At 42.3% G+C, this 25,463-nt stretch overlaps 1 protein-coding gene across 11 annotated transcripts; it reads right to left on the bottom strand.

Moving 5' to 3' along the window:
• Positions 1-393: 393 nt before the first annotated feature.
• GTF2I (general transcription factor IIi) lies at positions 394-23,691 on the bottom strand. Of its 11 annotated transcripts, none has more exons than XM_015880971.3 (34): positions 23,469-23,691; positions 21,890-21,995; positions 21,254-21,392; positions 18,783-18,917; positions 18,370-18,553; positions 18,162-18,190; positions 17,775-17,823; positions 17,548-17,591; positions 17,274-17,351; positions 16,945-17,004; positions 16,028-16,090; positions 15,593-15,694; positions 14,444-14,509; positions 14,117-14,300; positions 13,702-13,760; positions 12,898-12,969; positions 12,564-12,747; positions 12,405-12,472; positions 11,850-11,921; positions 11,242-11,425; positions 10,730-10,788; positions 10,431-10,511; positions 9,863-9,958; positions 8,897-8,962; positions 7,889-8,072; positions 7,583-7,635; positions 6,794-6,904; positions 6,407-6,490; positions 5,851-6,034; positions 5,194-5,222; positions 4,603-4,668; positions 3,749-3,787; positions 1,939-1,996; positions 394-1,179 (listed from the first exon to the last, which is right to left on the bottom strand). In XM_015880971.3, the coding sequence occupies exons 2-33, from the start codon at positions 21,986-21,988 to the stop codon at positions 1,956-1,958; spliced, it is 2,964 nt and encodes a 987-aa protein (XP_015736457.2). In that variant the 5' UTR covers positions 21,989-21,995; positions 23,469-23,691; the 3' UTR covers positions 394-1,179; positions 1,939-1,955. The 11 variants fall into 11 exon arrangements, with proteins under 11 accessions (XP_015736457.2, XP_085377878.1, XP_015736456.2 ...); XM_085521752.1 differs by having other exon boundaries at positions 10,431-10,508; XM_015880970.3 differs by lacking the exon at positions 23,469-23,691 and adding an exon at positions 23,179-23,448.
• Positions 23,692-25,463: the final 1,772 nt, after the last annotated feature.

The following is a 25,463-nucleotide window of genomic DNA, read 5'->3' as shown; positions in this document are numbered from 1 at the left end:
CCTTCTGCTTTTACTAAAAGGGAAGCTGAAAAGCCATGAAAAGCTGTGTGAACTCATTTCCCCACCCTAAAAACTCCTGGCAATAGTGAAACTGGCCGTCATTCTGTAACAACCTATTTATGGAGGTCCACTGAAGCGCGATATGTCAGTGGTTATGAGCTGGGAGAGTGCCCCCAGTGACATGGGGCTGACACACAGTGTGCCAAGGCAGCACTGCATCCATCACCACCATCAGCACTTCCAAAATGGCTCAGCACAGAGCTCTCCCTGCCCCTGCTGCCACCATGACAATATCTAGATACTCACAGTGCCTCCAAACACCATAAAGCTCCATCCTGTAGCATATTCTACCTGCCAAAGTTACTGCTAGAACATATGAACACATACATATAGTAAGTCACAAAAACCATATGAAATATCTTTATTTCTTAATGAGAAGGAACGAACAGTCTGCAGGAGAAAAGCTCTCACTCACAGCCATAGAGTTTAGCCTAAATTAGGGCTGCCCCATCATACAAATCCCATGTGATATAATGATAAAACATGCATTTATCACTTTCAATTGATGGAGCAAACTATCAAAGGGTTACATTTCAATGGATTCCTAGTCCACAGACTGATACACCATCCATCTCATTGACACATACTAACAGTCATGTGAACCAGTTCACCTTTTATTTATGAAAAACATGAGTTGCAGCAGATGTAGGAAAAATTAGTGCAAATATACACATCCCATTGACCAACGGGCCATGAAGGGAGTAAGAACCATAAAAACCAAGTCAGTGATTTGTTTTCTCCAAAGTAAAACTAACACAGTGAACTCCTCGCACAGTTTCTTCATTACAGAAGCTGGGATACATTCAGGCACAGAGGAATTCAGCTTCATTGGGACATATAGATGGCCTCTGTTAAGTCCTCAGTCCTTTGAATCCTCGTCAGCTCCCCAGCATTGCTGTAACAAATCCAGTCCTTGTAATTATTCCAGAGTCAAACCAGCCATTCCATATTTGCAGTCACTCTTCCCATTAAGTCAATTCACAGAACTGCTGAAAAGAAGTAGACATTTCTATCTCAAAGTACAAAAGGGTTTTATATAGAAGGTACTTCTCTTATACAGCCGTATTACACAGCTCAGCACAGTCCCGGCAAGCTCTTCTCAGCTCTGGGTGCTTCTGGCTAAACAGAAGGAGAACAAAAGTGAGTTAGTTTCATTGCTGATCTATGTCGTACTATAAATACTTGTAGGCTGCATTGCTTTAAGATCTCCAGGCCTAGAATTAAAGACCACATGGAAGATTAACACTGCTCTTCATTGTATGACGTGTGCTTGAGTGCTTCCTGTATCCATTTAGATGGAATATTTGCCTTAAGACACATTCTTTAGCCAGTCAATGATTTATTAAACATAACAAGAAAAGCAACATTTGTTACTTGCTGGTGTGAAACCGTTCATTGAGCAGGTCAGGGTTAGATGCTCTCATTCCTCAGTCCTGTGCTCCAATAGCCCAAGGAAAGTGGAAGAGCATCAGCAAGAGAACAACCCTACTTTCTCCAAGGTGAAGCTCATCAACTGAGATGTTCATATATACACAACCTTCAGGGGAGCATTAGAACCACCACCAACAGATGCATGACATCAGTTAGGACGCATCATTTCCTCCATCAGACAGTGTTCATGCTGCACTGACAGAGAGCAGCCCAGATCTCCCTTGGAATGACCCTCTCACAAATCTGAGCACAGTACACTTCACACTGTATTCTTTTAAGGTAGTAAAAACATTTGACATAGAAGAGACTAAGGCAAAATAATTCAGGAGTCAAGTGAAGGACTGGCACCTTCTGGCATTCAATCTTAGCCCTCTTCTCCCCATCTTACGCTATAAGAGCGTTATTCCTTGACACATCCCAACTCCAAGAACCATAAAATCCTATTACCGCAGTACGGATGAGCTCTACCACGTTATTTGACAACTTTCTTCTGTTTCTGTAACATCTGTTGGAAAAAGAGAAATGCAATGAACAAATGAATGAACTGAATGGGCTTCCAAAGCCAGCTAACAACATCTGACCACACTTGTGCTCAAGTCATGCCTTCTGGTTAACAAATTAACATTCATTGCACAAGCTTGTTTTTACAGCACTAGCCATTCCTCAGGTTTTATTTTCATCCACAGAACTGCTGCTCTCCCCAACCACACACAGACCATTTCTGCATTCTAACATTGCAATACATGCAAAATACATTTTGACCTTAGCTGATTTTTCTTCTCCAATGCACAGTACCACACAGGAAGGCATTATTAGATGTTAAAAGAGGAAAGAGAAATTTGATCTCATTGGCTAAAGCATTCATCAGCTTTTCATATGATATTTTTCATTGCCAAGAGACTTCATTAGAAAAATCTTTGCTCTTCTTGTTCGTAGGGATGCTGGGAGGTAAATCAAAGCAATCTCATGCCTTTATAGCACTGCCTGTATTGTCCCGGAGCTTGATTTTGTTCTTTTTATAAACACAGAGTGTGATGTTGAAAGGAAATTGGTTTTTTACTGAAGCTGTTTGCAAGGTTCAGGGCGAGAGTAATTCATCACAGCAAAGCTAAGCTGTCTCAGCACATGATGCTCGATCCCTCCCAGCCTAGTTCTGATGGGACTGTGTGCTCTTCAGCAGCAACACACCTTCTCTCAACATCATTTCTCTGGTAGCCGGACCCGACTGTAGCTTTAGATGACAAATTCAAAGACACGTTTGTCTGTTTCTTCAAAAGAATCACTTTAAAGACTCCCCCTGCACAAGGGATATTCAGGAACTTCCCCACTCCACCTTACGGTTTCAGTGATCCCACACTGTTTTGGCAGCACAAAGATGTTTGATGCTTCAGCTTTCAGTAACTACAAGCAATGGAAATTAGAAAGGATATCTCCCCAGGAAAGGATGCAGAGGAACAGAAGTGCTGCAGTTTGCAGCTCTCTCTTTCAAAGAATCCAAGCAGGATTAGAGAACAAATTCAAGTTGTGAGCCCTAAGATGCAAAGCGGTGACGCACAGCCAGGTCCATCCAGTGCTGCTGGCCACGTGGCAGCACCACTCTCCATGCTTCTTTTCCTTCCAGACCTTCACAACTCCCCCCAACAACAAACCCTGAGAGTAAACTGAGGCCAATACAGCATTCAAATTTCCTGATGATGGCAATCGTTCACTTAGATTAAATTGTCAAGGACTGCATGGAATAAATAGATGCTCGTTCAGGATATGAGCAATCCCTCAAGGTCTATATATAGTCATGATTCACCCACCAAAACCAGCAATTCATAAAACTCTTTTGTACAATTATCTGAATAATAACTTTTGCTGCAGAGGATCTTCCACTTGATGCAGCACAATATTAAAACAGATGAAAAAATGTCCTGGGAACCAACAGATGCCTCTCTTTGTTGCTTAGATTGATGTGACTTCTTTAAAAAGAAAGATACAGCTTTGTTCAAAATGACTTTAGGGGGATGTTTTTCACCCAGAGGGTGGTGATGCACTAGAACAAGTTGCCCAAGGAGGCTGTGGATGCCCCATCCCTGCAGGCATTCAAGGCCAGGCTGGATGTGGCTCTGGGCAGCCTGGGCTGCTGGTTGGTGACCCTGCACATAGCAGGGGGTTGGAACCAGGTGATCATTGTGGTCCTTTTCAACCCAGGCCATTCCATGATTCTATGACTTTAAGATATTTGTTGATACAGCTGAAGCCCAACACTCACCTCCTGCAGATACCTCTGCTTGCCTTGGTTCAGCTGGCTCTTAAATGGGGGGAAAAAAAAGTCAAATGAATACACATGTAAATTCTAGTGTATGAAACAGCCAAGTGTCTCAGCAAAGGGTAGGAAAATTAAGTTTTCCCTGAAATAAGGAAAAAGCCTCATTTCTCCTCCTTAAAATCATACAGATATTTCTGTCTGAGACAAAAGTCTGTAGTTTGCTATCGACTGTATAGCAAAATATAGAAAGCATTCAAACATTCATTGTATTACATTCACATTCTCCTCTGAGCGTGGCATTTATGACATACTGGATCAAAAGGACATTGTTCGGCTACATTTATCTCCCAACTCAGAACAAAATTCTCAGTTCAGATTAAAAAGGGTCATGTGAGTGCAGTCCAAATACAACCTAACAGGGCTTTCAGTGCTGTTTAGTGGATAGAAATTCCATCCAGACCCTCTTCTGGGTTCTTACATGTTTTGCAGGCAAACTTAACTTGGCTGAACATCAATCAGGCACAGACACACTCTGTGTTACACAGACATCACTAAACAGACACGGAATTGCCTTTATATATTGCCCCTCGTGATCCTTCCTTTCAGCTCAATCATCATCTGCAAAAATCAAATTAAGGAACATGCCAACGACATGGCTTGAAGGAAGCAATGCTTCTTTCTATTAACCTCTTAATATTTAATAGCTATAAATGTCATCGTTGCACACCATCTGTCCAAATAAAACAGCTCACAGCGAGCAGTGCTTACGCAGGGCACGACTAGTGATATCACCTGCCAATAGCATCTAGAACTCCATACCCCACCCCTTCTGCAAGACACGTGTCACACTGCATCACCTGGTAGAGCGGGTGCTGCTGCTGGTGCTCTTGGTGGTGCTTCTGCTTCAGTTTTCTCCATCATCTCTAAAATCAGACATGATCATCATGAACTTTACAACAAAAACGGTCCCACATGTAACAGAAGGACAATTTTTACCTCTGATATCTGCAAATCCTGAAGTTTCCTGCATTACAAGGTTGCTATTTGAGCCACAGTTCAGTATTTTTTGCTTCCCTATCTTGCCTGCAGGTACCTACAATTCCCTTGTAATTTCTCATTTGTTCCCCAGAGCAGCAATGTACCATGTCTATAAGTAGGCTCAGAGGCTAACGATAATTCACCTCTCTGAGACTCTGCAGTTGAGAAACACAACATGAGTGCCTTGCATTTTCTTATGGAAGTCAATGCCAATTTTAGGCATTGATCACAGTGCTCTTGTGCTAATTTTCCATGCATTTTTTGGCCAGGAAATTTTAAAGATGCAGACAAGAGAGCTGCAGACAGAGCTTAACCACAATGGAGCCTCCCGCCACAAAGCCAATGTGTAGGAAACTAATCCTGGCAAGTTACAAACGATATTTGCTATCAGTGTCACAGAAATTACTTACGGTTGTTCATCACAAGTCCTGGAAACGGCCTGGAAGAAAGAAACACACAAAGAACACACCATGCTGATTCTGAAGCACACTGCGTGGGATCTCCCTCTTGAGGCATCCTCACCTCAAAGCTGTGAGATCTGCTACTGACTGCTAACAGAAAGTGGAACAAAGCAGGAGGTGCCATCATAGCACCCCCTGGGTTCTCAATGGTCAAGGGCTGAGAATTTAGACACCTTTAAGTGAAGTTATATGTGAAGCTATACTTCAAGAGTGTCTCTCTCTCTCCCCATAGAGCTTTCAGGTAGCTGAGGAGCCTAATGTCATTCCACGAGTTACACAAGCTTTAATCTTTGTTTCTACTTCCTGAAGTCCTCCTAAGTGCGATTCCAGCAGTTCACCTATACTGCTTCACACACACAAATAACACTGCAGTACATAAAATGAGTAAGACAGCATCTCAGAAGACAGCTTGCCTTAATATACAACCTTTATAATCCACTCTTTGTCATACTGCTACAAACACCTGAGCTTCATTTGATCTGACTCACTGCTATCCTAAAGAGCCACATCTTCCACTACTGAAAGAGGCACTGCAACTTCTCTTCTTGCAGTGTGAATTGATACAGTCATCACATTCATGCAATCTAATCTGTGTCAGCTACGTACCGGACGACAGTAAATTTGATGAACTCAGATGATTCCAAAATCTTCCTCATGGAGCTGATCTCCAGATAACTGGGAGCTTTAAATGACACACCAGGAGGCATCCCATCCACCACCACGCTGCCAGGGTTGATGGTGATTTTTCTGTATGGGACTTTCACAGGGAAATTCACACCGATGGCTTCACCTAAATGAGAGAGGTCATGTTTGTTTTCAAGTTTACGTTTTCATGATCACATTGAAGAAAGAAAACACAGTTCATTAAGAAACTTAAGGCAAATACAAGCTTTCTATTGCATCTGAAAATGAAAACCTACACAATGATTAAATCATTGGTGTTAGAAGTGGGTGTTCTGGATTGCTCTCATGAGCATTGCTGCAAGATCATTAGTTTAAAACCCTGCTCTGACAGTTCCCACATGAAGAACCAGATTCCCTGTTTTCTAAGGAGTAGGTGATGATATAAACCACATCCACCCCAAAGGATGATTCAGTGAAATCCGCACCAGCACGAGTTCCATTCACACCTATGTCAGAAAGGGAAGTAAGAAGTTCTTACCAAACTTCCTGCTGAAGAGATCATTCACTTGCTCTCTCAGTTGTCTGGCCTTCTCTACTTTTGAAAGTCGTTCGCTTTCATCGTCTGAAATGAATTGTTAGAAACGTGTGAGAATTAAGCAGACTTTTTTTCCCCTGTAGTTTGAAGGATACTTCTCAACTCGAGGGCTGGATCAAGAATATTCAAGACACACCACCAAATAGATGCTTACATTCATAAAGGTTAGAAAGCGTTTAACATCTTGGAAAAGCAAAATGATAAATGATGCTCTTTCTTGCCTGTACTTATGTTTCAGTAACTGCCCAGGCTGTATGAAAATATGTGATGAAAGAAATACCATGAAGACTGCAATAGAAGGAGTACAATGTGAAATCAGGCTATGCACACCTAGCAAAGTCACTTGGATGATGTTAAGATCTTCAACTCCTGATGCTGTGCTCACTGCTGTATTGGCCGTGGTGCTTGTTGTATTGGCTGCATTGGATGGACTGATTTTTCCTGAAAGTAAGAGAGCTCATTTAAAAAAGAAAACCAGCTGTAGAGAACCAAACATGTTGAATGTCAGATAAAAAGGAACTCTGGCAAAACAGCAGATATTTACAAAGCTTTCAAAGCACACTTTATCTTGCTTCCAAAATGCATTTAAAGAATAATTCCCCTGCAGTTTTATTTTGAGCCACAGAATAACAGTTAACAACGACTCAAAACATTTAACCCATGATCTGCCTCTGCTGACACGATTTTCTACCAGCTATCTGCAAACTAACTCCTCATTCAAAATGAGCTACGTATCAGCAGCAATTAATCCAAGACCTGAATTACTTCCACAGATCGTCCACCACTTGTTGTATTTTGATGAAAGGCAGTAAAACTCTATCAGATGTGAATATTTTATTGTGGATAACACAAAGTGTTAATACACCCTTGGCTAAAGCTATATGCTAAATAGTTTGGGAAGCACAGAGAGCTGCTATGCATGCAGGCCAGTGGTGCAGGACTTCAGGCTGGGCCTCAAATTCAGCTTGGATAACGACTTCCCTGCATCTTAAGACCAAATTACCAACCACATCATAGAGTGAATCTTTCAGGGATTCATCAGCACCAAGCAGCATTCCTCATTTGCATGCAATCCTTGAAACAGACTTATCTGGGGCATTAAGCAGTTGCAAAACTCACTCTGGGGGCTTTTAGCAGAACACTCCTTCACTGCCGCCTCAAACATCTCAGGCCTGCAAACAGATTAAACATTTCATGGGCAACAATACAATTACATTTATTTCATCAACATTAAGGAAAACACCATGTCCTAGTGGTTATTTTTTTAAAGACAGGAACTAACTAACATCATAAATGCTACCTCTGCACTTCTCACTTATTTCCACACTGGCACATGGCCATCTAAACCCATCCTAGAAGAGTAAAACCACATCGTACAATACCCCAACATACGCATCACCATTTTTCAGCTCTCAATAGACTTACTTTTTAATAATGAATTTTATCTTAGATTTGTTTCTCAGAATCTTCTCTAGCCTTGGAATTCCAAAAGTAGAAGGTCGTCGGAATGGCACTCCATCTGGTAGGCCTTCCACATAGAAAACCTCTGGGAAGGATTCGAACAATGCAAACGGTACCTTCACTGGCTCACTCAGCCCCAGTGCTTCCCCTGAAACACAACAGAGCCAACAATCCACCTGTTAGACAACTCATAGGAAGAAGAACGCCTCAGGTATACACAGGTGGCACATACACACTAGGTTAAGTGGAAGCAGCAAGCTTTGCTGTTCTTGGTGCTGGCTTTGAGTAGGCAAGAAGAAAAATAATCACCAACCCAACTCATCTTTGTGCAGTGAACCAGATTATCAGTTGAAAACATTAAAACAGCTTATGCCACTGGCTTGGCCTGCATGTAAGGCTATTAGTTGTACTCCACTCTGTTATACATAACGTGTTTGTCTCTGGGTTTGCACCAATGGCAGATAACGCTGGTGCTCTTGTTCCAAAAACTGCACTTGCAGGAGTAATGACCATCTCACTCCAATTATTGGAGGAAATGGTTCAATATATACGTATGTATGTGTGTGTATCTAGTCATCTTCTCACAATGACTTCAGAGGAAACAGTGGGAACTGATTGGGCACACAACCCTCTAGAACATACAGAATCATGCAGTCTCCAGTCAGTACAAACTCCCGTTCATAATCAGAGCAAGAAACGCCTAAAAAGAGTGGCAGGATGTGGAATCACCATTTCTCCAGGTCACTAAAGAAACAGTAATCAGACCACAACTTCTCCATTTCCAACCCCAAGTAACTAGAGGAAATGTGACACAGAACTGCAATTACTCTGTGAGAAGGAACAATTGAGAGACCGCCAACAGCATGCAAGGAGCATAGGAGCTTGGGAGGAACTGTGTGAACAAATCTGTTGTACATCTAACAGCGTGTTTGTTAGAAAGGCATCTCAGTGATAAGGAACCAACGAACTTACCACATTTCTCATTAAAAAGGTTTTCAACTTTCTGCTTTAGGTCAGTAATTTTGGCATTCCACGCCTCTGTCGGGAGAAAATGGGAACGATTAAATCAAGGCTCACATGGTGAACTGATCCTTGAAGAATAATTTTAAGGCTGCCTAATAAATTGTTATGTTTGATAACCAATTTACTGTGACATTCAAAAAAAACAAAATGGCTTTCATTCTGCAAATGGCCCTGAAATGTTCTGCTGCAGCCTAAACTTAAAGCCATGAGAATCCTCACTTTGCTAAAGCTTTGAAAAACACTGTTGCTACATAAATGCACTGAAATCAATGCAAGAGTGACCCAAATTTACAATATCAGGCAAGGAATTACTCATCTGAGCCAACAGTCAAATAGTAGCAGGAAGCTGCTCATGCATTCGGTGATACCTGCTCAACTGTGTCACTTTCAGGCTTGCCTCAACCATACAGGCTTTATGGAATTGGTAGCACTGGAGAGGTCCAAAACAGAGATCTCACAAAAGCAGCTCTATTAGAGCATGGCTTACTAACCATAGTTCAGACCTGCCCTTCTCTTACATACTACTCACGTACATCTGCACATAGAGGCTCAACACTTCAGGTTCACTGAGGGCTTATTAAGCTTATGCGCAATGTAAGATCTCAGCTCTGTTAAAGAACTCTCATGGCACTGTGCACCAGACAGCAAATCCATCAAGTCTGCAGCACTGTGACATGACAGAGCAGCACAAGCCTCGAGGATTTAATTCTGAAGGTTAATAAGATCTTAATGGACCTGTGGTTCATCTGAACAGCATTCTCCAAACATCACCCATCACTGATGCACGCTACTACTGATGACCGATAACTGAGTTTATGTGAAAATAAGAAGTTTGTGAATGAATTCAAAGTCTCTCTGATATGAAACCCCCCAGATTTTTCAACACCAATGTGAATGGGATACATCCATATTTACCAAACGAAAAATCTCTTCCTCTTGGATTGAAACTCATATTGGATCCATTGGTTTGAGAATTAGTTTGAACGTCTGCTGTTTGTGCCTTATTAGGACCTGTCAAGAAAGATGTTGCTTATATACTTGCAGAGAACAGAAGCATACATCATACAAAGGAACAACATCCAACTTCATCAGCAGAGAAAGCTTAACTTCTGAATCGAGACTGGAATTAAACAGAAAGAAAGCTTTCAGAATTTCTCTTAGGATCATAATTAAGCATTTGACACAATTTCTCACATCTGTCATTTCTCTGCTCAGGACTACATCAGCTCCCACACCTCCGCTTGGAATAAAAGGCTCAAACTGTCAAACTCACATTTTACATAACCATCATTACACAGAATCCAGCATTATTCAGAAACAAAAAATAAAACCTCTTCTATACTGAACCGTATCCACAGCCCTGAGATGATGCTGGGTTTGTTACATAAGGTGCAGACAGAAATCAATTCCACTTAACATAGTAAAACAATTACAGGAACAGAACAGGAACATGTAAGAATATTCTACTGCATTTCTTCCTTACCTTCAACAGTAACTTCCATCTCTGGGACCTGTAAATTGCTTGCAGGACTTTGTAGCCATTTTGATCTCTTTGGACTTGCTGCTGGAAATCAAGATGTTATAAGCTGTAATGCACAAACACTCTGTGCTGTGCAGCTTGCACATTTTTCTTAATACTAGTAGATTCAGAGGCTACTGTGCTAGTTCACATTAAGCAATGACTTGTTTTGCAACACATTTTCCTACCTTAAAGAACTCTGTCTGCTCAGGAAGCAGAAAGCAAATGCTTATGAATCTATGGAAGCAAATAAAATACTTTACCTTTAGTGTTTATTTGACCGGCCAGTCTTGGTGGCAAATAGGAGATGACAAGCTCAGGCCTAAAAATTGAACAGAATATAATTCAATTCCATGTGCAGGAGAAACAATACAGCAAAATATCCCAAATTTCATGGAATTCTTTCAGATTCAGACATATGTAATATCACCTCCTCACAATGAGGCTCTGCTAGAAGCATGTGTGACTCTCCATCCATAAGCAGAAAAAGCCAGAAAAGAAAGCTATACATTCTACTCTAATAAAGATACTAAAAATGAGGGAAGAAAACTGAAATGAAGCTTCCAGGTGTGGGGCCATTTCTCCCCCTGGTCCACAATGCACAAGACACAAAAATCCCCTAAGGAAGTTATATGCTCTTATGAGATCAACTCAGGTGCAAGGTCTCCTGCTTCAGGGAAACAGCACTTAACTAGAATTCAAGCCCTCCATTTTCTGAGAAGAAAATAAAGCAACTTCAAAATCAGCAGGGGAAGTAACCGAATTCCAAACTTACTTTTTCACAACAAACTTGATTTTGCTGCTCCCACGGACAATTCTTTCCAGGCGTGGAATCCCAAACCAGGTGGGGCTTCGGAAGGGAATTCCTTCTGGCAGGCCTTCGACATACAAGTAGTCAGGGTTTGATTCAAATACAGGATAGGGAACTTTCACTGCCTCTGAAAGTCCCAGAGCTAAAGCTGAAAATGAAGAGTAACAATGGTTTGTACACTTGAAGGGGAGGTATTCTAACTCAAGTGACATTAAGAAGCTTGGTGTCCAGAAGTTGTTCTACTCAGAGGTAACAAAAACAACCAACAGAAATACATACATTGATTTTCTATTACTTTATGCAGAACATTGACCAATGGGGTCTTTGTCCATCATGCCACAGATAACTCTCTTATCTGACCTCTCTCTTCTCCTATTTGTATCTAATGTTTTCTTCTGGCTGCTTCTTACACCCAACAGCTTTCTGTACAGTTACCCTCTCCATCATATAGTTGGAAAAACTAAGGGCTAGAATGTTGTCATAGTCATTAACGTAAGTTATTGGAATGAGTCAGTGGACAGTATGTAAGAGAAGGCAACACTTCCATACATCCCAGCACATTTCTCACTTACCAAATTTCATATTAAATATCTCTTCTACTTGTTTTCTTAGCTTTGTGATCCTGGCGTTCCAATCTTCTTTGCCTGAGAACAAGAAACAGAGCATTATTCAAGTCTGGATAAAGAGACATGTTTGAACATGCTTTTCTCAACCCAAAGAGTAAACAAGGACATGCAGTAAGTAATAACTACTAATGGAAGCTTAAATGATACAGGGAATTCTCTTTATATAATGGAAAATCTCTTTAAATATAGTTATCAAAACTGTCCAAACTTGTTTTTCAGAGCAGGACAGAATTATTCTAGTGGGCTTCCAAAGACAGAATTAATTCCAATGTGTAACACCCTTTAGAACAGAAGACATGGATTTAAAGAGTGCTTTTCTGGATGGTTTTATTAGTTAAATAAAATCATCTTCAATCTTACTTGTTCTCTGTTGAAACCTCACAAAAAGCACATCATGGTACACATCACAGAAAGATTACTCCTTGAAAAAGGTTATAATGATCCAGATTGGTTTCCACACCAACCCCTTGAGACTACATTAATGCCCCTTAGAGACAGCACCTGTCTTGCCTGGTGTGTTTGTCCCAGGTTGAGTAACTTCAGGTGAACTGAGAGTTAGCAGCTCTGGCCTGCAAACAGAAAGCAGATCATCTACCACATTCTTCATACAACATAAGTAACGCATGCAAGGGGTTGATTACATGTTGTTTTTTTTTTTACCTTTTGATTACAAATTTTATTCTGTTGCCCACTTGAATTATTTTTTCGAGGCGAGGGATCCCATACCAGGATGGACTCCTAAAGGGAACGTTCTCTGGCAGACCTTCAACATACAGGTCAGCAGAATGGACTTCAAATTTCTGGTATGGAACAGCTTTAGGCTCAGTGCTCCCCAAGGCCTCAGCTGTGAGAACAGAAGAAATCCATTAACTGGACAGTTTGATATCTCTCTTTGTTAAAAAAGCTTCATACAAAGCTATAAAGCCTCCATATTACTGCAAGCATGACCTTAGAAATACAAAGCTACAAAGGAAAACAACAACACTGCACTCACCAAACTTCTTACAGAAGAGCTGATCTACCGCCTTTCTCAACTTGTTGATTTTGGCATACCACTCTTCTTTCACTGTATTTTAGACGTAAGGGGGAAGAAAAAGAGAAACGTCCCTAATTACTTCAGTTATATTTTCAGTTGGATAATTGAAGAAGTACACATTCAACTCTCAGCTGCAGTGCTTTTATATTCCTTCAACCCATAGATCCCATTTGGAGGTGGAGTTAGTTGTTTGTTTTGGTTTTTTACCCAGTTTAATCATCTCAAATATTACCTTAATGCTATATACACAGGACAAGAACTTGTTTTCAAGTTTTCCTTAAACACCGAGCATCCATGTGCAGGCTTCAAAGCTCACAAGCTTCGCAAAGCTCAGCACTTGGCTTATTTGGACAGTTAGAAAAAGCCTTGATTCAGCTGATTCAAAACAGGTGTCAGGATTGACATATTTCTAAGAGAAGAAACTTTGATATCCAGTATTGCTTTTCACATTAAACCTAAAAAGAAACACTAAAAACACCTGGCTTTCACATGGCACTCCTGAAGAGCCGATTTCAGAGCACATGACAAAATACTTGATGATAAATCTGTTCCCACTCAGGGCAAAATTGCTAGATTTCCAAACTACTTGCAGGAACTGAAGACTTTATTGGTAAACTGCCATCACTCTGTAGCTAAAGACAATCCAGAACAGTAAGAATTACTTGCAATGTGGTATCAGTAAAAGCTGATGGTCGGCATTGCTAAGACCAACAGACAAGGAGGAAACCATATCGCATTCAACTCACGCATCTAAAGACCCACCTCCTGCAGCTGGTTTGTCCACTGGTTCATCTTCCTGTGTTGAATTCAAAAGCTCGTGCCTAGAAGATTTAAGATCCACGTTTCAACAGTGATACAAACTGAGGTAACCCAGAAGTTACAGCTTCCAATGCATCTTACAGCCGCTGAGACTAAAATATTACACAAAGTGATCTGCCCATGATAAAAAGCCTCTAAGATTTAAGAGATCCATCCAGTTCTCAGCCAGTGCTGTGGTGTTCTGCTGATCTGATAAGCTGAATTTCTCATCTGAGCAAGCCTGAAACAAAAACTACTCATCAATACTGCAAAGCAGAAATCAGTGTGGAAACCTGTAAAGATGAAATGAAGCATAACAGGCCAAGAGAAGAAAAAAGAAAAAGTGTAAGACAGGGATAAAATACACAAAATTCCTTACTTTTTAATCACAAACCGGATCCGCTCCTTTGCTACGAGAATCCTCTCAAGTCGAGGAATGCCATATGTAGATGGCCTTCTGAAGGGAATGCCCTCTGGCAGGCCTTCCACATAGAGGTCCTCCATATGTGACTGGAAGAGGGCGTATGGGACAGACACGGGGCCCTCTGCTTTTATAGCCTGAGCTTTAAGAGAGGAGAATGAAATCATTAGACCACCTTGGTGCATGCAGGTCTGCTTCAGAGCCAACAACATCTGTACGAACACACTGTGATTTTCATTGCCAAAGGAACAGAAGCAGTTGTTTTAAAAGGAATGTGACACATACCATATTTTTGCTCAAACAGTTCTTCAACTTGCCTTCTCAAGTCTGTAATTCGCGCGCTCCATTTATCTGCAAGGAAAAGAGGACATGTCAGGCTGCAGGTGAAAATGAGAACCTCTTGTGAAACCTATGTTAGTACTAACAGAAACAGGCAGCGTGCTTTTACTGCTTATTTGCATACAGAGGGCTGAAAATTCTACACCTCAAAATATATGGATAAAATCAGAACAAGGAAAAAAAAAAAGCTTAAGATTACCTCCCAAACCTGCGTAGATATTAAATCAAGTTCCAAAACAAAAAAAAAGCCAAAACAAACAAAACATAAGAGGACAAAACCCAAGCTAAGTCCCAAACTAGGTTTTCTTTCATGCCTCAGTCAGCAGCTCTGACCACCATCATGTGAAAAGTCAGTCTGCAGCTGCCATCGATGGCTATCTGAATCCAGGCCCTGAACAGCCTGATAAACCTTACAGTGAGTACATGAACCTGTATGGATTAACACCGAATCAACAACATGGATCAGGAAGCACCATGCCTTCCTCTTCCTTAATCCAAGCCCTGATGTTGCAAGACATCCCCATAAATCCTACTTCTGAAGGACGACGCAAGTTACAAGACAGAATTTACCCAATTCCAGCTGCATATTCCCTGGAAAACTGGATTAAATGCCACCATATTAACACCTTATTTTCTGCTTATGACAGTGAGCACACAACAGCATTTTCTGTTGAACTGCAGGACGGTGGATTAACAGCAGCTCTATCCTAAGAGCCAAAAGGATACAAGTCAGAATTTATTGGGCTGCAGGGAAATCCTTGTTTCATTACATAGAGGCACTGAACACATGGACAGCCCTGGGACAACAGTCTGTGCATCTGTGAGGATGAGAGCATGCTACTCAGCACAACAGAGTTACTGGTTGCCTTCACAACTCAGTGTGTATCAAGGAAGACCATCTGGACATGTTCCTGATCTAATGCTTGTTCTCATTCAGTTCAGTAGCACATTCAGTCTGATTTTCTCATGCAATAAGTCAACTGACAAAAGACTGACCAAGCACTGGGCATGCCTTATTCCAGCACTGTGAAACTGTCTGATACCTTCCTATAAAACCAGAGAGAAATAAACCTTGAATTTTTTTTCCCATCTTACCAAAATTGAACTCTCTTGCTTTTCTTCTCCCTGTGCTGACAGCTTCATTTGCTGTCTCAGTGCTCTTTGATCTCTTGTTAGGGGGTAAGTAGTCTTCATCATCTGAAAGAAACATGAAGATAACACTGCTTTACCATCCAGAGAACTGATGTGCAATTTCTCCCTAACACCTAACTTAAGTCTCTCCTCTTTTACTTTAAAGCCATTCCCTCTTGTCCCATCACTATCTGCCCACGTACAAAGTTGCTTTCCTTCCTGTTTATAAACTCCTTCAAGCACTGGAAGGTTGCAGTGAGGTTTACCCACAGCCTTCTCTTCTCCATGCTGAACAAGCCCAGTTGCTTTAGGAAGTATAATATCACATATTAGGAAGTATAATATTACATACTGACCTAAAAGCCCTACAAACAGAAACAAAGGAACCAGGTAACTAACCTTCAAGGGTTACCTCGACCTCAGGATTCCCACGTGTTTCTGAAGGAGGATGTTGGGACGAGTCTGAAGGGGAGAAAACAAACAAGTGCTGAACAATGGATATAACCATTTTTAACCAAACACTCCATGATTTTCTGCTTTAACTGACAGCTGTCAAGAAGCTCCCTGGCTCACTGAAATATTTTGCATTCACAGCATGCAACAAGAAAAGGAGCAGAGCTATCTTACCATAAGCCTTTAAGCAAGTCTAGGCAGGGGTAAGGAGGCAGGGATTATACATGCTAAATCACATGTACAGCAGCATAGAGAGTTGGCATTAATGACAGGAGGAAATTCCTTACCCTTGGCTTAATAGGATTAATAGAATCAAATATTTTTCCTCTTAGTTATCAAGGATTACTAAAAACATAAACAAAGCCTGCATAGCCCTACAGATGATGCACTTCTTTATCATTTACAGACTCAGAGCTGCTGCACCACAATGGTTTTCCACAACAGGCTCCAAAGGCCAACAGAGAAAATGAGAAATGCTTGTGTAGGGGCAGCCTGTACCAATACCATAAGCAGGATTAGGCCCATCAGCATCTGGTAAGAGAAAGCAATTTGAATTTAACTCCTAGAAAATCATCAGGCATAAACACTAAAGGTTTTTGGTCACTTTTCTTCCAACACAGGATGATTATTGTGAGGTTTTGGGTACAATTGCTTTCAACAACCTTGACTTCTGACCACTGAACTTCAACCATGCTGTGCCCCACACTCACCCAATCTTACCAAGACTAACAAGCACACGGCAGCTACAGCTAACCTGGGCCAGTAAGGAACCGCTTCCTCTTAAGGACATGCTTTCTGTATACATTGTTCTGGGTGTGCTGTTCACATCATATTGAGCTAAACATATGTATATAGAGCCCTACCTGTGTAACTATTGGCAAGAGCAATTCTTTCATCCATCTCTGACGTTTCAGAAGGGCCACCTTGAGAACAAAGAGAACATTTTGTCAGTTGAGTCTTACAACACACCCACCTTCCCACTCCTTTTCCCATTTCCTTTAAGTCCCAAACATGCTCATATGGTTACCAATATTACATTGAAGAATACCAAAAGATCAGAAGTACAACTCAATAGCAGCCAGCATGGAGATGCTGTATCATAAGTAAGCACAAGGAGAGGTACAGGGAGAGCAACTCTTTCATCAGCCAACCCACTGAGGAGATAAGCAGATGTAGAAGTTATTATCACTACCTGGAATATTATATTGATAATAATCAGGATCCTCTGGTTCTTCCTTCACTGTCACTGTTGACATTTCCAAAGAAATTCCTGTAGAAGCAATAAAGGAATCAAATAAGTAGATGAAAGATAATCAAGATAGGACAAGGGGGAATGGTTTCAAACTGAGACAGGGGAGGTTCATGCTGCTTTTATTGGGTCTTCCTATCACCGTTTCAATACAGACTTCTGAACAGAAACTCTTGGTTCAGTTGTTTGGCAAACAAGGACAGAACTCTGAACGTACCAGAATCCTCACATGGTTCCGTTTTCACTTGAACAGGAGAGCAACTACAGAAACAAACAGAACAAAGACAGTAAGAAAAACCTCTGGACAGCAGAAAAAGTCCATTAAGATGCACTGTATGAAATTACATGAAAACACACCATTGACACTGACATCAAATCACACAACAGAAGTAGATGAAATACTTAACATGCAAAAAAAGAAGCCCCATATTATTTTAAACTCACCTTCCACCTGGAGGTGTAATTGATTGTGGAAGATCTGCCACGTGAGCTCCTGTAAGTTAGAAGACATTATCTGTATTTCCTGTAACACATTTACCTTAAATACAAATTGAAAAGCCAGTTCAAATATGTAACCCATGCACATGCAAAGGTACAAAGAAGAGAGATTAATTAAACTGGATTATTAAACTATCAAGTAACTCCAATATTAAACTGCTTCAGAAGTGCTATCAGTATGCTTTGCACTGCTCTCTTTCCAGACTTAAAGCTGAAATGTTGGGAAACAAAGCTAAGCAAACCTTCCACCCAAACTCTGCTAAAACAAAGGAGATGGTTACACTGAGATTCCAGTTTATCCCTAAATTAAAGTCTGAATAAGCAGGAACTTACCTAAATGTTTCTTGGGCTCTAGGAAAGGCCTGTGTGGGAATAAGGAAAAAAAACACCAAACCATAGATTTAGCAAAATAGATATTTACTGTGTAGTAGAAAACTACAAAGGCAAAACTTCTGCTTAATAGAAACAGGCTGCAATGCAGTTTAAGAAGTGAAATTTGAAGCCAAAAATGGATCAACGAGCAAACTAGAGAGCACTCAACCTTTTGATGATAAATGAGATCCCTGACTTGTTTTCCAAAATCCACTTCAGGGTTGAAACATCGTAATTTGCTGGATGCATGAATGCCAGCCCCTCGGGCAGGCCCTGAACCACCACAGCAGACTGGTCCCTCTGAATCTTCTCATATGGCACCGGGACCACCGTGGACTTTCCCAAAGCTTTGCCTAAAACCAAAAGGAGACTGTCACAAAGTCAGCAGCTGGCAAAAGGATGCATGCTTCATAAATCCCATTACTTTGGTGAGAAAATAAGGCACAGATGCAAACCCCTGCAGGAAACCAAGCACCTCATGCACCAATATTCAGTGGAACCCGCTGAGGCACTGATGCTTTGCTTAAAAGCAAAGGGGGCTGTACTGCATGACAGACTCAGACTAAATGCTGAAGCACCCACCATAGCAAAAGCAGAAGTAGTCCTCCACAGACTTCCTGAGAGCTTCTAGTTCCACAGCATCCACTGTCAGTCTGTTGGCAGGTAGTACATATTTTGTTTCCTGCAGCTCTGCAGCCCTCTCCCTTTCTATAACACCTAAAAATGAGACAAAAATCAACCAAGTTATTAAAACCCTCACAACCAAGCTCCACTAGTTTAGACTACAGAGGGGTTAAACGGATTCCTGCTCAAAAGCTGTAAGAACTTCTTCAACCTAGAGACAAACGTATGTGGGCAGTAGGTAAATATTATTATGCTCTCTATACAGCCTTTGTAAATATACCCCTCTGAAAGTAAGAATGATTAATTAAGAAACACTGCCAAGGGAGAACTCACATGATCCCTCGCACCAGCAGAGCACCAAGGCCCTAACACCCCAGTGACAGATAATAGGAGTAAATATGTGATGGTAACCAGCATGCTTTGTCTGGTGACAGGCTACAGTCAGCACAGCCACAAGCAGCTGTCAACCTCTTCTCATCTTGCCATTCAAAGAAGTGCCAATGATTCCAAGTCATCTGCTGCAAGGAGGGGGGGAAGAAAAGAAAGCATTGAAAACTCAAGGACATAACCAAGAGTCACAACTGAGGAAGCTGCCAGTAAGAATGACTGGAGATTGACTGTTCCAACACATACTCAAGCAGAACAAGCCTTCAGCAGAGACCACTCCCAGACAGTGAAAAGGAAATCTGGAATTAGAAAAGGAAAACAAACAAGAGGTTGAGACCTACAGAGGTGTTGAACAGCTCTGGCTTGGCAGTAGGAAAGCATCCCGCTAGTTACAGATTGAAGAATGCAACCAATCCAACAACACTCTCCTCCTATGTGTTCTTTAGAGTTCACCAAATCTAAGGTGAGAACCGTAGTAAACACAGCCCAAAAATATGCATTTAGAATGGGGAATGGATTAGAGATGGCACATACGCACCTCCACAAGTGTTTTGCCAGGATGAATCCTCCGCCTGGTTCTCACTGTTTTTCTTTCCCTTCCTATTTAAGCCTACAATTTAACAAATCCCTTCTCTCCTAAAATATTCTGTAGCTTCAGGAGCAGCAAAAGCCACGGAAATCTCAGAAGTCTCAGCTGACCACAGAATAGCTCAGGGCCAAAGAAAATGACTGTGGGAAACCAGTTTTCCCACTGGCACATCACCATCAAAGAAGAACTGGCATTTTTCAGCTAGCTGCATTAGTGTCAAGGGATCGCCCTCCCAGCAACACAAAGATGTCAGCTGCTCACAGAGCGGTATCCTCACATTTGCCCTGGCACAAAGAGGAAGTCTGCCCTTTAGATACTGTAACTAAGACAAATGGAATGTGATCAGGAGCAGTTAGAGCCACTAGTAACCTCTCTTGTTAGAGAAACGCTGAAAAATACATTCAGCTCTTTCCATATGTGTCAGGGGATGCAGTCTGCTCTTCAAGTCAGATACATTCTGCTTCCTGGCAGAAGAACAAGCCACCCCATTTAGAAGCCATTTCTGACTTCACACAGTTGTGACAAGCAAGAAATACATAGTAAGAATATAAACAGAGGTGATCAGGATCATAAGGAAGCAGCAAGGCTGCTGCATTAATACCTGGTTTACACTCCATTTTTTTACTGAGAACTCTTAGATTGGGATAGTGAGCAAAGAGTATTTGGGTTCACCGGGAAATGCTTTAATAGCAAGTCAGGTGAAGAGCCGAACTTCCTCACATCATGAACATCTCATCCTCAGTTCCTCACTGAGGTCATCGCTCTGCATTTTAATATCATGTTACAGTCCCACATGACAGTGGTTTTCTTAGAGTAAATACACTTACGCCCGCAGAAAGTCACCGTTCAACAGCACAACAGTGAGCAAATCCAGAGCTTAACCACAGCTGAATTCTTCAGAGTTTTAGCTATCAGCAAAAGCACTTTTAGGAGCAGATCTTCCAGTTACAGATTAAACACGGTTGCACTGCACGCAGTATGTAATTAGTCAAGCCAGAACATCTCACAGCTGTTGTTATAAAGTTCCCCCAGACTGGTTGTCCTCTCACATCCTGCTCTTGACCTTCATCTTCTCCCTCCCCCCAGGCAGATAAAGGCACACTGCATTACTGGCTAAGCACTGAACATCAACAGTATTTTCCTGTACATGCATGTGAAATCCCCAGAAAGAATCTCTGCACCTATGAGAGCCCATTCTTAAAACACCGCCCTGTACACAACAGATCGTGCTTCATAATCACACTAGTTCCACTATAACAAATTAACAGAAACAAAAAACACTCCCACAGATGTGAAGGAGTACAAAAGCAATGCAGCAATGATTCTATAGCAGATGTTACTTGCAGAATGCAGCCACAATATACAGGACGCTGCTCTCAAGAGATACAAGTATTTTGTAATATACATGAAGCACCTGGAGTGAAATACAAACCTAAACAACCTTGAAACTTACAGTATTTCACAAAATCCTTCTGAAAATCTTTCCTGGAATCAACAAAGGCTCTTCCCCTCTCAGTTCCAACCACAAAAACGTCTGTTTCATAGACAGCAATGCAGGCAACTTCTGCCTTGGACTTGGCAAGTTCTTTACACTATGAAAAGACAAAGAGAAAAGCATTCATCATCCCTGTTAAACGTATACCCTAATAAGATGTATGTGGAATCACTTAAAGCAGTTACTACTCCTGCTGCCAGCATCCACTCCTCAAAAGATATCATGAGTTACATAATGTCAGTCATTAGCAAAGGACAGTTTATGTATCTGGAATTCTTTTGATGAGAAACCTTAAAAGCACTGTAGGTGCATTAGTGAAATTAAGGTCTCATCTAGACTGAGGAATTGAACTGCTTTTAATTAAAATGACTTATTCAGTCTATCCTTTGGAAATTATCACTTCAATTAGATTCCAATTAGATAATCGTGTTGTCCTAGCTAGAATTAGTACAGGAGTTTTATCCTTCCACAGCACACTTAACACAAATAGTGCTCTGTTTGGAGAACAGAGCTGGAAGCAGGAAGGCTTCCTGTACAGACACAAGAGCTCTCCAGAGGGAGGCAAGGTATTGCTGTAGCACTGCAGCCACTAACCATGGACTCCAGAGCTGAGACAAGGAAGGTGACAACCATCCTGCTTTCAGACGGGTCTTCATCACGCACGGATGATGCTGCTACTGTAGCTTGGGCCATTCTCTTCCTGGAAAATCAAATATAAAGCCAGTTCAGATACAAGCAACAGAGCAGGAATATCCACCTATAGATACACATGCTCAAAAACCCAGAATACCCTCATGTGAGCAAATATGCAGGTACATCAACAGAATAAATCGCTCACTGTTCTGTTCTTCCATACCTTCTGCTGCTTGAAAGTTAAAATGCTGTGCCACGTCTAGACAAAACACCTAGAGAGATGCATACCAATTGATCAGCTGCATTTACACTGACTTCTCTTTCTGTGTATGTTCATATCTGCAATAGCCTGAAGAGGCACAGCAGAAGACTTGTATTAATAGAACGACAAACCTGTTCTGACATCGGTGTTAGAGTGACATGCCCTGTAACTCTCAGCACAAGTTCATTAGGGGTTGAGCTGTCTGAGGCAGCACAAGCCAAATTCCTCAGCAGCCTCACACAGCTCCAAAGCAGCTAACCCAGCACAAACACTAAAACCACTCGTACTGTGCAGATGGGAAGGCTCGTAACCAAGAACCCCAAAACACAGCTGCTGCAAGCGTGCCTGCACTCAGCCTTGCACATTGCCAAAGATCTACTGCTCCCAAGGGAAAACAGCCCAGCAGGGGATTTCTATAACAAATACCATTCTAACTGAGCACTTGTTGCCTTACCAAGCTGGAAGAAGGAACATGGATTTAAAACGAATGCTCTATCTAGAAGCCAGACTGCTGCCTGGCTGTTACCAGTCTCACCCCTTGGCTGCTCTGCCTTCAAGGCCAAGACACGTTTAATTCCACCCAAACATCAGCCTTCAGACCAAGGATAGAAAGAACCGTATCAGAACAGCACAGATTAGAACTCACAGCTGTTAAACACAAGCAAATCTTGTTAAAAATCCATTACTGGCTAAAAGCAGAAGAAAGCTTTATTTTTCTTCCCCAAGTTTGATTTAGAAAACATTAATCTTGATATGATTTAGCTAATAGAGCACAGGAACCCTGCTGGGATGCAGACACACCTGTGATGCTAAGGAAGATGCATTTTACCTCTGCTACTACCGAAAACCATTTAAAGAGATGAAACAACCCAAACATTGGCTACTTTAAGAGCATCTCTGACTCCTTTCATCCTCTAGTCTGCTAGTAAAGCAATATTTAACCCAAATCTCACTATTTCCAGACCCAAATAGGCTGATATATACTCACAAAGCCTTAGACACAATGAAAACCACATCCAGCGGCACTGCTCACAAGGCAGGCATACAAATAGAGCAGCATTACCCACAGAGCAGCAATGAAGCTGTCAGCACGGAGCTCCATCACTGCACTGCAGTCAGACAGCGTGGTTCTGTCGGCGATATGGCGGCGATACAGCACGGAGATCGCAATGCAAAGGGGTTCAACCACGAGGCCCAGGCAGGTTAATTACAATTAGCGGTCGGACCACCCCCCCCCCCACCAACACGGCCCTATCGCAGGAGCACACTAGGCCTCACCCCTAATTTATTAGCATACAAATCACGCCCATCTCCTCCCTCATCCAATCGCGGCCAGGCTGTGGAGGCTGAGCAGAACAGTGTTGGAAGCGGCCCCTTTTCCCGCAGCCTCTCGGTGCTGGGATGGGCCCAAAGACCCGCCGCCCTCTTTGCGGTCTCTGGGCTCAATACAGCGCCTCACCGAGGGAGCTTTGTATTCATCGATGCACCATTGCGCATGCGCGCTCTTCGCGGGGGCTGCTGGGATATGTAGTCCGCCCGCCGTGTGGCCGCGGCTCAATGCCTGAGGCGGAGAACTACATCTCCCAGCGTGCACCGCGCGGGGGGTGCTAACACCGCGCTAACCCAACGCGTGGGCCTTGGAGGGGTGTTCTGCCTCAGGGGGGTGTCCGCCATTTTGTGCCCTGCTGCTCTATGGAGCAGGACAGACGTTGTCATTACAAACCAATGGACAGACGTTGTCATTACAAACCAATGGACAGATGCTGTCATTACAAATCAATGGACTACACGTCTTCAGGGCTTCCCCAGCACAATGGCTGATCCCTTAGTATTCATCCAACACAGGACCCAAGAGAACAGGACCAGTTTGGGTTCAACAAGACCAGCACCAAGCCAGAGCCAAGAGACCAAGGGATATGACCAAGGGACCACTTCCTACTCCACACAGGATACCTTCATTCCTCCCTGCTCTTCCATCCTCAGAGCTGTGTGTCTGGAGTCAAGCACATGCAATGCCTTCCTGTGGTGCTCACCCAGACCCCAGCTGCCTTCAGGAGGTTCTTGTCCATGATGAGCTTTGCCAGCTTCAGAATGCTCAGCAGTTCATGCTTATGAGCTTCTCCAGCCTCCCTATGAGCCCACACAAACATTCCATAGCACTCTTTGGAGTTATGAGCCCATAGCACTCTTTGGAGTTGGCTGTTTCCTGATCCTTGAGGAGGGAGCATCCATCCATCCATCCATCCATCCATCCATCCATCCATCCATCCATCCATCCATCCATCCATCCATCCAATTTTGCCAATAATAAAATAGCAAAGCCATGGTGTGGGTCCAGAGGGAGCCACAAGGATGCTCATAGGGCTGGAGCATCTCTCCTATAGAGCAAAGCTGTGGGCATTCAGCCTGGAGGAGACCCACATCATAACCCCTTCCACATGCAGTGTTAACCCCTAACCCAGCCAAACCAACTTAACATTTCCCTGCATTTTCTTTTCCCAATGTGTTTACTTGCAAATGGGCTCTGAATGCAGCACAGATGCTGTTTATGCTGCTCTCTAAGCATCTCCGTGCACTATATTTTTAAGAAATGATTTGAATCAAAGCGCTCATTCTTTAATTAAACTTCATTTAGCTGCCATCTGCCTGGGATCAAAATGGCTTCATGTTTTGCAACTCTTAATGAGGATTGTTATTGGATTTGTAAACACGGAGACAACAAGAAGAAGGAAAAAAAAACAAAAAAACCCACCGAACTCTTTGAAAAGTAATAAATGAGGAACACGGCTCAAGTGTTAAGATCTCCATCTTCTAATTGTGACAGAGCGCATCCCATTCAGCTGAAAATCACACTGCACACAAAAACTGGGTATAAAAATACCCTGAGCTAAAGGACCAAGAGGGAAGATGCAGAATTACAGCAGAGGGAAAGCAGCAATAATAGAAGATCTGGAATTTAGGGGAGGAGGGTCAGAGGGGTTACTGCACCTGGATTTGGGTCCAGAATGACCTTCATGCATCCAACTTGGGGAAATAAGGCAGCCAAGAGCAGGCACAGCCCTGCTGGCTCCCCCTCACCTCCATTTTTCCCCACTTCTCCAGCCCTCATGAATGCACTCAGCTCTCTAAACAGTCCCCAGTGCAGCTCAGTGCTCTGATTTGGCTCAGTGCTGGGATCCCTGCCTGCCCATTGCTCATTACCCAGCCTCAGTGCCGCCCTCAGTGTTCCAGAACCAGGCCTTTACATTGCAAAAACTAAGAGAAGTCAAGATA

This window comes from Coturnix japonica, chromosome 22, assembly GCF_054131305.1.
Source record: "Coturnix japonica strain WE chromosome 22, WE-NBRP24, whole genome shotgun sequence".
In the NCBI taxonomy this organism is placed as follows: Eukaryota; Metazoa; Chordata; class Aves; order Galliformes; family Phasianidae; genus Coturnix; species Coturnix japonica.
The sequence above is the reverse complement of the archived record's forward strand: the minus strand, read 5'-3'. Positions and strand labels throughout refer to the sequence as shown.

What these genes read in the sequence shown, in the direction of transcription:
- GTF2I (XM_015880967.3), bottom strand. Translation starts at nt 23,292, where the DNA reads ATGGAGCTCCGTGCTGACAGCTTCATTGCTGCTCT. An exon ending in GGACAAACCAGCTGCAGGAG is followed by an intron (nt 12,970 to 13,701) that starts GTGGGTCTTTAG and finishes TCTAAAATACAG; the next exon opens with TGAAAGAAGAGTGGTATGCC. An exon ending in ATAAAATTTGTAATCAAAAG is followed by an intron (nt 12,473 to 12,563) that starts GTAAAAAAAAAA and finishes TTCTGTTTGCAG; the next exon opens with GCCAGAGCTGCTAACTCTCA.